Below are 12,814 nucleotides of genomic sequence, written 5' to 3' on the forward strand. Positions count from 1 at the left end.
TTACATATGTACAACGCTGTGACATTTGTCAAAAGGTGAAAGCTCCTCGTGGAAAGAAGATAGGGTTGTTACAGCCTTTGCCAATTCCTGAGGGTCCTTTCCAAGACATTTCGATGGACTTTGTCACAAATCTGCCTCCCAGTCCGAGTAAGCGTAATACACAGTGTTTGACTATTGTTGACAAGTTCAGCAAATTTGTGATGCTTATTCCTTGCAGGGCCAATGTGACCGCCGAGGATGTCGCCCAGCTATTTATTCGGCATTGGTACCCGATTGGTGGGATTCCTAGGACCATAGTGTCAGACCGAGATGCCAAGTTTACCAGTCATTTTTGGAGGGCATTGTTTGATAATTTTGGTACTAAGTTGAATTTTTCCAGTGCATTCCACCCACAGACAGATGGCCAGACAGAGATATACAACCAGTTGGCCTTTGATGTGCTGAAGTGTTATGTCCACGATCAGCAAGGTAAGTGGGAATCGTTTTTGCCTTTAGTTCAAGTTGTTTTGAATGACTCTTTTTCTTCAGCTATTGGCAGGACTCCATATGAGGCAGCGTTTGGAAGGCCTTTCCAGTCGTTGTTAACCAGGACTTCGTCTTCAGTACCTGAGGCGAACAGAGTGACGGAGTCTTACCAGGAGATCCTAGAGTCCGTTAAAGACAGGTTGGCTAAAGCGCAAGAGGCCTACACTCGACAGGCCAATAAAGACCGAAGGGACATGAAGTTTTCGGAAGGAGATTGGGTATATCTTCGGATTATGAAGCAAAGATTAAAGCAGGTGGGCAAGCGATGCCCAAAGTTGTCTTTCAGGAGCTTCGGACCTTTTCCCATCCGGAAAAAGATTAATGAGGTGTCTATGCAGTTAAAGCTACCTCCGAGTTGGACTATGCACGATGTATTTCATGTCAGTTGGTTGAAGCCATATGCAGGTCCACCCCCTTCAGAGGTCAAAGACGAAGCGGAACCAGACATCATTGATGAAGCAGAAGTAATGGTTCCAGAACAGATCCTTCTGCACCGTTTCAAGCATGGCTCAGGCCGAAGACTATGACAGTTCCTCACGAAGTTTCAGGACCGAGGAACTCATGAAGCGGTATGGCTCGACAAAGAATTTTTCGAAGACTATCCGGCATTATTGACGGATTATTTGGAGGCTATGCAGCTTCCGTCAAGTTAAGCAGAAGGGGATGTCACGTGCATCCCGCACTTGGATGCCACGTAGACATTTCTGTACAGAAGGTGCAGGACCTGGGATGGTGAACTGGTCCCATGTGAGCCCAGTCCGGGCAAGTCAGCCAGGGATCCATCTCAGTCGTCCGAGGTCAGGTGTGCATTGTCCTGCACATGAGTCCAAGGTCAGGTGTGCAATGTCCTGCACAAGAAGCAGTGCCAGTCCGCGCTGTGAGTCTCCCTCTGGAATGATGACAGATGTGCTGTGTATCTGGTTTGCAACTGGATGCCAGACATCTGTAGGCATGTAGGTTTGCATGTAGAGATGGGGCCAGGCCATGGGGCTACCCCAGTGCAAGGATTTGCAGCTTGCATACTTAGTCTGGGCATGGGGGAGGTGTAGAACCACCCCCAAGGGGCCAGGAGGGCCCAAGCCTTGCCCACCAGCCAAGGCAAGGGCTGGGAGGGGCTGTACCCTACCCTCCTAGTCGGCCAGGTGTAGGGAGTGTCCCACACCTCTGCGCAGCATGTCCAGCAGCCAGGGTGCTGCCCAGAATCATGCGCAGGCTGGACAGCATAGTATAAGTGTGAAAACCACTTTAATAATTAAACTCAGTCGTGGAGCTGTCCTGAAGCCAGCCGACTGCATGAAGGGAGGGGTATAAAAGCCCAGCCAAGATCTCATTCATCTCATCTCATAATTCACCAAGAGCTCCAAGCAACCAAGGGCCAGGATAGCCAAGAACATTGCTAAAGCAAAGGGGTGAAGGACTGAAGGTCAAGGGCAGGTTTTCCAGCCAAGAAAAGGTCAAGTACTTTGTATTTGTTTCAGATTTACATCATTCTAATAAAGCAAATACACCATCCGTGGTGGGGGCCCTACAGAGGGTAATTGGGACCCAATACTGTGTCCTTCTCCATCTCCCCTTTCTCTCTCTATTTTTCTGCACATCGTCTTTCAGTTTGTGCGTTAATTCCGTCGCGAAAAGAGTGCTGTTTTCTTAGTTTTGAAGTACCGATCCTTCTCCGAAGCTTCCGCATATTACAGTTTCCATGTAGAAAGAGCATGAATTACAGCCAACATCTCTTTCTCATAAACCTGTAAATGCTTCTCGGCATCTTGCAATATTCTACTCTCATAGGCTATCACATGTCCTTCCTGCATGAGAACTGCCACAATGCTGTTTCCACATGCATCACACTGGACAACAAAAGCCTTTCGGAGGTCCGGTAACACCAATACTGGATCCGAAGTAAGCTTTTCTTTAAGCTTTTTGAAGGCTGTAATTTCCCGATCAGCCCATCTAAACGGAGTTGCCTTCTTTGTTAAGGCATGAAGGGGCGAAGCAATTTCAGCAAAATACCGTATGTACCGCCTGTAATAGGAACACAATCCTAGAAAGCTGCGTACATCATGCACGGTCCTCAAATCTGGCCAATTAAGAATTGCTTCCACCTTCGCTAGATCCATTTGGACTCCATGCTTAGACACAATATGCCCCAAGAAGTGTATCTCTTGCAAGAAAAACTCACTCTTCTTGCCATTAATAACCAGCCTATGGTTCCGGAGTTCTGCAAACACAATGGCCAAATGCCTTCTATGCTCTTCCTCAGTTTGTGAATGCACAATCATATCATCAAAGAATGTGCCCACAAACGCTCTATGAGGCCTGAAAATCCTGTCCATCATTCTGTTAAATGTGGCAGGTGCATTTGTCAAACCAAAGGGCATAACCAAAAACTCATACAACCCAAACGTGGTTCGAAATGCTGTCTTATGCACATCCTTGGGTCTAATACGTATCTGATGATATCCACTTTTCAAGTCAATCCTGGAGCCCTGTAAGCAGTCCAAAATGTCATCGATCCTCGGAATAGGGAATCGATTCTTGATGGTATTCTTGTTCAGCGCCCTGTACTCTGACTCATAATTTCTTCTTATTGGGCTGCACTAACACGATACGGCGGTCTATTTGGTGGATTACTACCAGGAATTAGATCAATGGCATGATCTTCTGCCCTCTCCAGAGGAAGTTCCCCTGGCAATGACTCGGAAAAACAATCTTGGAACCCACATAAGAAATCACTCCTGTCCTTATCTAACATAGACAAATTAGACTTAGACTCATCATCTTTTGCATCCTTCACATAAATCAAGTATGTGGAAAGATGCTTTTTCATTACTGATGAAATTGCCGAAGCTGATACAATAGGAACAGATTTCCCTTTAAGTTTTACATCCAAAACATGTTCTTTCCCTCTATGAGTCAGAGTGATCTTCCTATTGTATGTATCCACCACCGCATGTGCTTTGTGGCACCATGGCATACCCAACAAAACATCACATCCATCAAGTGGCATGATGAAAAACTCTTCGCTGTCCACATAACCCTGCAAATGAAGCCTAAGCTTCCCAATGATAGGAGTAACGGGTTCTGCATACCCTGGACAAGCCATGTTAGCCTCATATAACGGCCCCATCTCCTTTGCACGAATCCCCAATCGGCCAGCCAAATCCGGTGAAATAAAGTTGGCTCTAGCACCTGTGTCAAAGAATATCAAGGCATTTTGATCTCTCACTTTGCCCCATGCCCTGCACAACTCTGTCTCTTCACCACTTGGCTGTTCCCCAACAAGATTAGGAACTAACCCTGCAGAAGGTTTTGGTTTCTTTGACTTGGGCTCTCCTTTATTGTCAGAGTCCTTTTGGGACTTTCTCTTGGGACAATTAAAAGACATATGTCCCTCTTCAGTACAGTAAAAACATTTCCGAGCATCCCTCAAAGCTGTCTCTCCTCAGAAGTTCTCTTGGGCATTGGCAACTTCTTATACCGCATCTCAGTAGACCCTTTTGCATCACGCGAAGCATGCCTAGACTTTTCAGATTTCTTGGTCGAGTTCTTACTTCCTTTAAATCCAGATGAGACTCCAGTGAGTAACGCATTAGCTGTCATAGCATTCTCTATCATCTGTGACATGTTCGTTACTCGAGTCTTGATACAATAGTCACGCACCTCCTTGGACAGCCCACAACAATATTTCTCTACCTGCTCAGACAAAGGCACTGCACGGTAAGAAGTAACTGGGAGTAAAGCTTCCCAAAACTTCTTGTTATAATCTTCAAGATTGTCACACTTTGATGCATCCAACTTGTGCCATGCCATCATTACATCCACCTCAAAAGTAGATGTGAGCCATATGGAAGAGAACACCTGTTTAAATTGTACCCAAGTAGTTGGTGCTATGCCCTGCAGAAGAAGAGTAGACCACCACTATAATGCATTGCCTTTGAGAAAAGTCGCAGCTTTTCTCACTTTAGAGGACTCCGTGTAATTACCCCTAGAAAAAGCAGCATCAAATTGCTGTAAAAAGATAAGTGCTTTTAACTTATCTTTGGCCCCACTGAATGTATCAAATTTCACAACAGCTCCCCCTTCCTTATAATCCTTCGCCTCACCCATAGGCGTTAGATTATCGTAAGGAAGTGGCTTCACAAGATTGCTACCCCCAGCATTCATGCCCATCATAGGGTCAACATTACCCATTCCCACACCTGGCATGCCATACATTCCAGCCATGTTTCCAAACATACCATTATGCATACTGGGCTGCATGCCACCATACATATTTGCTTGCATTCCAGGTTGCATGCCCCCAAACATGTTTCCTTGCATTCCGGACTGCATACCACCATACATATTCCCTTGCATACCAGGCTGAAAATTTGCTCCAAAAGTCCCTGGCATACCCATGCCTCCCTGAGGATAACCCCCAGTCATGGATTGGAACACCGAGCCACCACCAAAATAACCTGGATGCATAGTCCGCTGAGGAATAGATGGCTGTCCAAAGAAGGAACTCTGAGAGTTAGCACCAAAAGCATGCTGCATGTTCGGAAACTGTCCAAAAGATGGATCCTGTGGGAAGGCACCACTATGACCCTGAGGAAGGTTCTTAGAACACACCTTCTTCTTCTTCTTTTCAGGCTCTGTACGGGATCTCATAAATTCAGCAAACTTCTCACTTTGTGTGAGCTGCATAAACACATCCATAACACCGGCCAAACGATTTTTAAACTGAGCATCATCTTCCTCTTTACTAGGCACATCTTCTGGCTGTGTTACATCCTCATATTGCTCATCATCTGCAGCCTGTTCTCCTGCAAGAATATCCTCAGATTCATTTCTCTCAGGAGAGGTCTCTTGCTCTTCCTCTTCATTATAAAAATATTTGTCTTCTGTATCAGACATGCTGCTAAATTTTTCAGCGATGACTTTCCTCGAGTCAACCACGAGCTCACCCCCTTGAGAAAGTTGATGATGGGTCCCGGCAAACGGAACCTTGAGACCGGCCTTTGGTAGAAACCAAAGTGTGGTAGACCAACAGTCACCCTTCCACTTGTAGTCCAGATATAAAAACAAATTTAATTGGAGCTAGAGTGCCCCAAATCTGAAATGAGAACGACACCTGTTGGCCCCAAAGCTTGGCGCCCCTTTCGGTATTTCTTTATTCAAATTCAAAAAGATGTAAAGCCGAGTACAACAGAACCAGCCAGGAGAATACACCTGTATGTCCAATCTGGCAGCCCACAAGACCTCTTAGCACAGAGGATTCACACACAGATCTGTGTCCCACAAAAGCAACACTCTGTGTTTCCCTCTGATCAGCCAAGACCATTCAGCAGGGCAGCCTTGAGCACACATCTGGCATATCCCAAGTACATGGTTCCACAACTCAGCACAAACATACATCCACTGTCCAATCTCTGTTTCCACCCTTTCAATCTGCCATACACCTCCTCTCACAAGGGGCCAGATAGCACAACTCTGCAACAGCAGACATAAGCCAATGGAAAGAAAGATAGATGAACCAGTTCAGAGCTTACCAAATCAGCACGTGGTTTTGCACTCGTGAGGCCAATCGTACCAGTCTGTACTTGCCTTCCTGCAACCACTTAACTGATGCACCAACTAAGCTCAGGTAAAGCACTGCCTGCAACTGTCTGTACAGTCTCTACGCCTGCAGCTGCTGCCACCTGTACCTGCTGGACAAAACAGCCTGTGACAACCTGTACCTGTCTGTACAGGTCTACAACACCTGACTGAATCTGTCCGTACAGAGCTGTACGGACTGTGCTGCCGGCGCCTGAGTCTGCCTGTTCGCCTGCTGTACCCGACTGTACCAACTGGTACAGTTCTGCACCTGCAACCAGCCGCCTGTGTCAGCTGACGTAAAGCTGCCTGTACCTGCTGTACGGTTCCCTGACGGCTTCACCTGCACCAGCCGACCACAAAGCAGCAGTCGCTTGAACCAGCGCCGCCTGTACCAACAGCAACCGGCTGTACCTGCAGCAGCAGTTCTGTACGGGCAAACTCCACCTGTGCTGTATGGCCTGCAACACGTGGACTGTACGCCCTGTTTTGTACGGAAGCCAACAGCCAAAAACAAGCAGCAAAACAGTCGACCTACTTCTTCTCTTCTCCACGCTTGAAGCTTTGCACGTAGTTTGCACGCCTCCCCAAAAGCTAGAGAGAGAGAGAGATGAGAGAGGCGTGTAACTCCAAAAGTGGAGTGGCCTCTCTCCAAAATTATCCTTGGGCCCCAACTTTAATATTTATTAAAGTTCCCTAGAGGCCACTAAGGCCTAGGGGCCACCCATGAATAAAACATTAAAATTCATTAATGTTCTGGTCCCCCTTCACACCTGCAGATGTCCACACATCATTCTCTTTGTCCGGGCACCCCAAATGTGAATCATTTAATATTTTTGCTCAGCAACCACCATGCCCACACTTGTGTTGTTCCATTTTCACAGGGTCATGACAGCTGATTTTTGCCATATATGGACTGATTTGATGGCTGGTCATTCACATGCCTCTTATGTTATCAACGAGGGTTATCTTATGAAGGATAATTGCCTATGTGTGGTGAAGGATTTGCGTCTAAAGGTTATGGAGGAATGTCACGCTCCACCTTATGCTGGTCATAGAGGTATCATGCCTACTACATGCATGATTGAGAGAGATTTCTTTTGGCCAACCATGCGTAAAGACATTGAGGCTTATGTGCGTGCATATATTACTTGCCAAAAGGTGAAATTTGATGGGCAAAAACCTCCAGGTTTGCTTCAGCCATTGCCTATTCCCTCGCAACCTTGGGAAAGTATTACTATGGATTTTATTATGGATTTGCCTAGATCCCAGCATGGGAATGATGCTATTTGGACCATTGTGGACAGGTTTAGCAAGCAAGCTCATTTCTTGCCCATCAAGAAAACCATCAAAGTTGATCATATGGTAAAGCTTTTTCTTGCTAATATTTTCAAGCATCATGGTATGCCTAAATCCATTGTTGGGGATAGAGATCCCAGGACTACCAGCCTCTTTTGGAGGGCTTTATTTGATAACATGGGTACTAAACTTGAATTTTCATCAGCTTATCATCCCCAAACGGATGGCCAAAGTGAAGCTGCAAATTCAGCCGTGTTGGATTTATATGTGGCAGATCAAAAGACTGCATGTGAGAAGTATCTTCCACTTGTTGAGTTTGCCTACAATAATACGATCCATGCCTCCACGGGAAAGGCTCCGTTTGAGATTATTTATGGCATAGTGGTATTGCCACCCATCCTTCGTACAAAGGATGAGATTTTTGCAGCTGATGAATATGTTCGTGACTTGGATGTAGCCTTTGCTCAGGTGCGGACAGCCATTGCAAGGTCACAAGATAAGCATAAAATGGCTGCTGACAAGCATAGAAGGGACATGCAAGTTAAAGAAGGTGATTGGGTTTTGCTGACATTTGAGAAGGCTAGGCTTCGGAAGAGGCCAGGACGAGAAGGATCATATCCTAAGCTTTCTCCTCGCTGTTATGGACCCTTCAAGGTGATTCAAAAGATCAATGAATTGTCATATAGGCTTGCTTTACCTAGTCATTGGAAGATTCACAATGCCTTTCATGTGAGTCTTTTTCGGAAATATGTGGGGCCAGATCCTGATGAGCCTGTCACAGAAGATCCGCCAGAGATTGATGAGCTTGAGGAAATCCTCCAGCCTGAAAAAATTGTTTTTCACAAGGAGCGAAAGCTACCAACAGGAAAGCTTTCCCGGAGATACCTTGTGAAGTTTAAAAATTATTTGCCTATTGATGCAAAGTGGGTAAATGAGGATTATTTTGTTGACTACCCACAGTTGTTGCAAGCATATCTTGAGGCTCTCAGTTGAGGACAACTCTTTAGTGCAACCTTCGAGAACCAACGACTAAGCAATCACCACCATGCATGGCCATCACCACCATACATCAAGCAAGGCCATGGCCACCACACGTCACCAATTGGCCGACCATTTGGTCCATCTCCAGTTTTTGTGTCTCGTTCACTTGAGGCCAGGCCGGTGTCTCATGTGAAGAGGCCAGTATTTTTGCTTGACATGGACCGGAGCCAGACTGGTGCCACCCGTGTGTTAGCAGGAAGGTGTCGTATGGACGGGAGCTAGACTGGTGCCACCCGTGTATGACCTGGACTGTGTTCTATCCATGGGATTGTCACGCCATGGAAGAGCTTGTATTCGTGCCGTGTCTTGCCTATGGGACTGTCACTCCATAGAAAGACCAGGATTTATGTTTTATATCGTGCCATTCTTGTGCCCGACAGATATTTTGTACTTGTTCCATGAACGGGAGATATGTCCATGATACTATTTGCACATGCACTCATGTTCTGCATGTTTGAAACTGTTTTCGCATGACTTGTATTTTTGTGTTTGCTTGTTTGACGTGTCACGAGCGGGGCTCCCAGTGAGTCGTGAAGTTTGCTCTGTCTTCTGACGAGTTTAGTTGCGGGTGAATAGGTGGTAAGTGTATTGCACATGTTGGTTTAATACTTTATTCTCTAACCTTTCATTTTATAAGGTTGTATGTTCACATTCACTTAAAAGTGGGCACCCAACTAGGGGCCAAGGTGGGGAGCCACACTTAACTTGTGTGTGTGGGGGTGGGTGCATGGTCACCTACCCACACCACCATGAAGCTGGCCGCCCACATGCAAACGTGGGGAGCCAGCCAATTCTAATCGTTTACTCCACTCCAACCTTACAAAAAAAGAGCCACCACCTCTATCGTAGGAGGAAAGAACGCGACAATCATCTGGTCCACTTCAGGCTGTGAGTTTGTTCACCGACAGGCTGCCCCCCTTGCAAGCGGGTGCTCCTCCTCTCACAGCAGGCGGCTGTGGCCTTTGTACGGGGCTGTGTTCTGCATACTGGCGCCTCCTCCACTTCAGAACTGCTGCGCCGCCTCCTCTCATCAGGCTGCGCTTCTGCAACCCCTCTGCTGGCAGCTGTACCCTCTGTTGGCGGCTGTACCCTCTACTGGTGGCTGCGCTGGTTATCCAGTGGGCTGCCCACTACACAAGGCGGCTGCGCAGGCTGCAGCCAACTGTTACACCTCTCAACAAGGCGGCTGCTTCAACTCTGTCCAGCAGGCTGCGCCTGTCTACTACAGGCGCCTCCATCTCCCCTCAACAAGGCTGCTGTGTGTGTGCGTCCACAGTCAGACAGCCATACAGACTGCGCTGCCTACCACAGCAGGTGGCTGTGTATTCGTCTCCAACAGCTGTGCTCCTACAGCTAGGCGGCCGGTGGCTGTGCTTTGCAAACAGGCGGCTACTCCTCCATCTCCAGTGGGCTGCTCAACCTATCCATAGGCGGCTACGCCTCCTCTTCCTCCACAACAGGCAGCTGTGTCTGCACAGCAGGTGGCTGTTCTCCTTGGTAGGCGGTTGTGCCTCCTTTACATAGGCGGCATCTCCTTTCTTCAGGAGGCTATACTTTTTCTCCAGGCAACTATTCCTCTCGACATGCTGCTGCACCTTGGTGTCCCTCTCAAGTAACTGCACATAGACACCATGGGTATTGGTCTTCCATCTGCAATCTACAAGTAAGTGAATTTCAGATTTAAGTAAAGAACTTTGTGATAAATCTGATAAGGAATTCTCTCTACAGCAACACCCGTTCGGTGCCGGGTAGTCCAAGCTCTTGGAGAACCACGGTCCAAAGGTGCTGAGATCGGGAGAGCCAGGCGTTAGTACGGGAGCGCCTGTTTGTGCGTGGTCCTGGAACACCAGTGGGGCGCTCTCCGTGCGGAGTCCAGTGAAGGCACAGGACTGTAGAGACTGGACCACTCAAGTGGTCATTCTACTTCGAACATCTACTTTGAGCCTCTTGCTTGGTACTGTATTCATTTGTACATGGACATCATCTAGTTCTTTGAACCCATGGAGCATTGTATTTGTTAAATACTCCCAATAAATATATCATATATTGAGGGGGGGGTCGGCCCGTTCCGGCCCCTATGCTAGTGTCCATCTATTTCATTTCAATTTCAAGTTGTTATTAAGTTGTCCATTTCAAATCGTGATTTTAAGTTGTGCTATTACGCGTGTGGGTGTCCAACGGAGTCTATTCCCACTTGACGGGATCGGTTTCAACATGCATGGCCTTGGCTAAATGCTATGGGAGGCAGCCCACGCTTGGCTAAATGCTATGGGAAGCAGCCTGCGTCGCGACAAGGGCTGCTTCCCATAGCATTTAGCCAAGGCCATGCATGTGGTGGCCATGGCCAAGCAAGTGAGACCATGGGCGATGGAACTGGAACCACTCCCCACTCAAAAACGCAATTCTAGCATGCCTGCACTCGTGGAGGGACAATCATCATGCCAAAATGCCTTCCAAGTTATGCCCATAGAAACTTGGGATTTAGCAATTCAACTTTTGAAGCAATCACCACCATGCATGGCCATGGCCACCATGCATGGCAATTCAAATTTTGAAGCAATCACCACCATACATCAAGCCCCGTCATGGCCACCACATGCATGGCCTTGGCTAAATGCTATGGGAAGCAACCTGCATCGACGCAGGCTGCTTCCCATAGTATTTAGCCAAGGCCATGCATGTGGTGGCCATGGCAAAGCAAGTGAGGCCATGTTAGAAATGGATTCAATGTGTTAGCAAGTGAGGGAGGCCATGGATTCAAATCACATTCGCCGGTCAAATCATTCACTGGGGTAAGCGAAAGAGCAAGCAATGCCAAGTGGTAAGCGAAAGAGCAAGCAAGGCCTGCAACACCACATGCTTGGAAATGGCAAAAATATATGGAAAGCAACCCGCGGCTTCCCAAATAATTTAGCCAAGGCCATGGCAAAGTGGCGATCGTGTGGCAAACCCCCTTCTGCTAACTGCATCTGATAAAATAAAAAGCATGGCGGTCATGGCAAACCTAGCGAGCAATGGTGAGCACAGTGGATGCGCAATGGCGATGGACTCCGGATTGTAAGCGATGATGCTATGAATCGCAATGTCCTCTCCTTCCAGGCGATGGTGCGACCTCAAGGCAAGCCACATGTGAGTTCAAGGTGGAGGACAGATATGCCCAAATTGAGTTTTGGAAAATGTTGAATGTTGTGGTTAAGAAGTGTGGCTTTGGAACTCCAGAGTTTCGAGGGTTCATGGCCGACGAGGCTAGTGCTAATTGGTTAGAGAGAGCATGCTCAATCACACAAAGAAATATATATGTGCATCCTCTCAGGAGCACCACAAGATTTTGTGCAAAAAATGGAGAGAAGCCCCCACAGAGGTGGCCGCCGAATAGTGCAAGCAAGAATTGCAAAAATTTTGGAAAAAATATCATGCCATGAAGGGAGAGATTCCTTGCTTAGAGACTTGGCTAGCATGGGGAGGTCCTGATCTGGCCATCCGTTGGTGTGGCCTTGAGTTCAATCCCCGCCTAGCCATCCTTTGGTTCTGTGGCTATTGCCACAAGCTCTCTATCCGCCTCCCGGTGGGCATCCAATATCGCCACTACAGGTGGATCTACTCAAGGGGAAAATAAATCAAAGAACGGACGCTTACACTGAGTGTGTCGCTGATGGACGATGTGCAGACCGCGAGCAGCCGAGAAAACGCAGGCTCTCCTCGTTCCTTTGCTCCCATCCTCGACCTCAGCAATTCACTGTGGCTTTAACAACCGAAAGAAGAAACTTGAAGTTTCAGGCTTTAGATTTTAACAATTTTAGTTATACCAGTTGGGGAAATTTGTTTTTTTTTCCCTATAACTTTAAATTTGAACATGTTTGCTCCATAAAATGAATGTTTGTAGAACACCTTCTATACCATTATTTTATATTATCTATTAAGCACCGAGGAGAGGGGGGCACGTGGCAAGACAAAGGGAGAGTGAAGCCACGTGTAAGCCAAGGAGTGAACGTTTTGTTTTTTGTGTCGCAGAAACACGCAGGTTGAGGACTCATCTCTTTTAAAATGCCTATCATGGAGATTTTCCAAGGGGGGAGAGAGAGAAACACACGCACTTGACTTTAGGGGGTTGGAAAAAAAACAAAAATAGGTCAGCCGCACTCACGGGGGTATGTGCGACTAGACTTTAGAGATACGAGAATGAGATATATTTATATAGGTATATATAATTTAGGGTTTACAAACACACAGACGTTGGGGACCTACAACAAGCTTCCATTAAAAAAATCTTAATGGATCTTTTTGCGTTTTAAAAACATAGCTTTTAATGGGCTTGTAGATTCAAATGAAGAAACTTGTAATGATTTGCATAAATTCATGAATTATATCAAAG

At 46.9% G+C, this 12,814-nt stretch overlaps 1 protein-coding gene across 1 annotated transcript in view; it reads right to left on the reverse strand.

The window, feature by feature from the left end:
• LOC147627764 (uncharacterized) overlaps nucleotides 1-12,231 on the reverse strand; it is a 40,616-nt gene extending 28,385 nt beyond the window's left edge. Inside the window, exon 1 of the mRNA XM_086814724.1 lies at nucleotides 12,079-12,231. Within this exon, the coding sequence (XP_086670850.1) occupies nucleotides 12,079-12,159 (81 nt within the window). The 5' untranslated portion in view covers nucleotides 12,160-12,231. The remainder of the gene's footprint in view (nucleotides 1-12,078) is intronic.
• Nucleotides 12,232-12,814: the final 583 nt, after the last annotated feature.

Source organism: Cibotium barometz, chromosome 20 (genome assembly GCF_041138505.1).
Source record: "Cibotium barometz isolate CiBa-2024 chromosome 20, ASM4113850v1, whole genome shotgun sequence".
Classification (NCBI taxonomy): domain Eukaryota; kingdom Viridiplantae; phylum Streptophyta; class Polypodiopsida; order Cyatheales; family Cibotiaceae; genus Cibotium; species Cibotium barometz.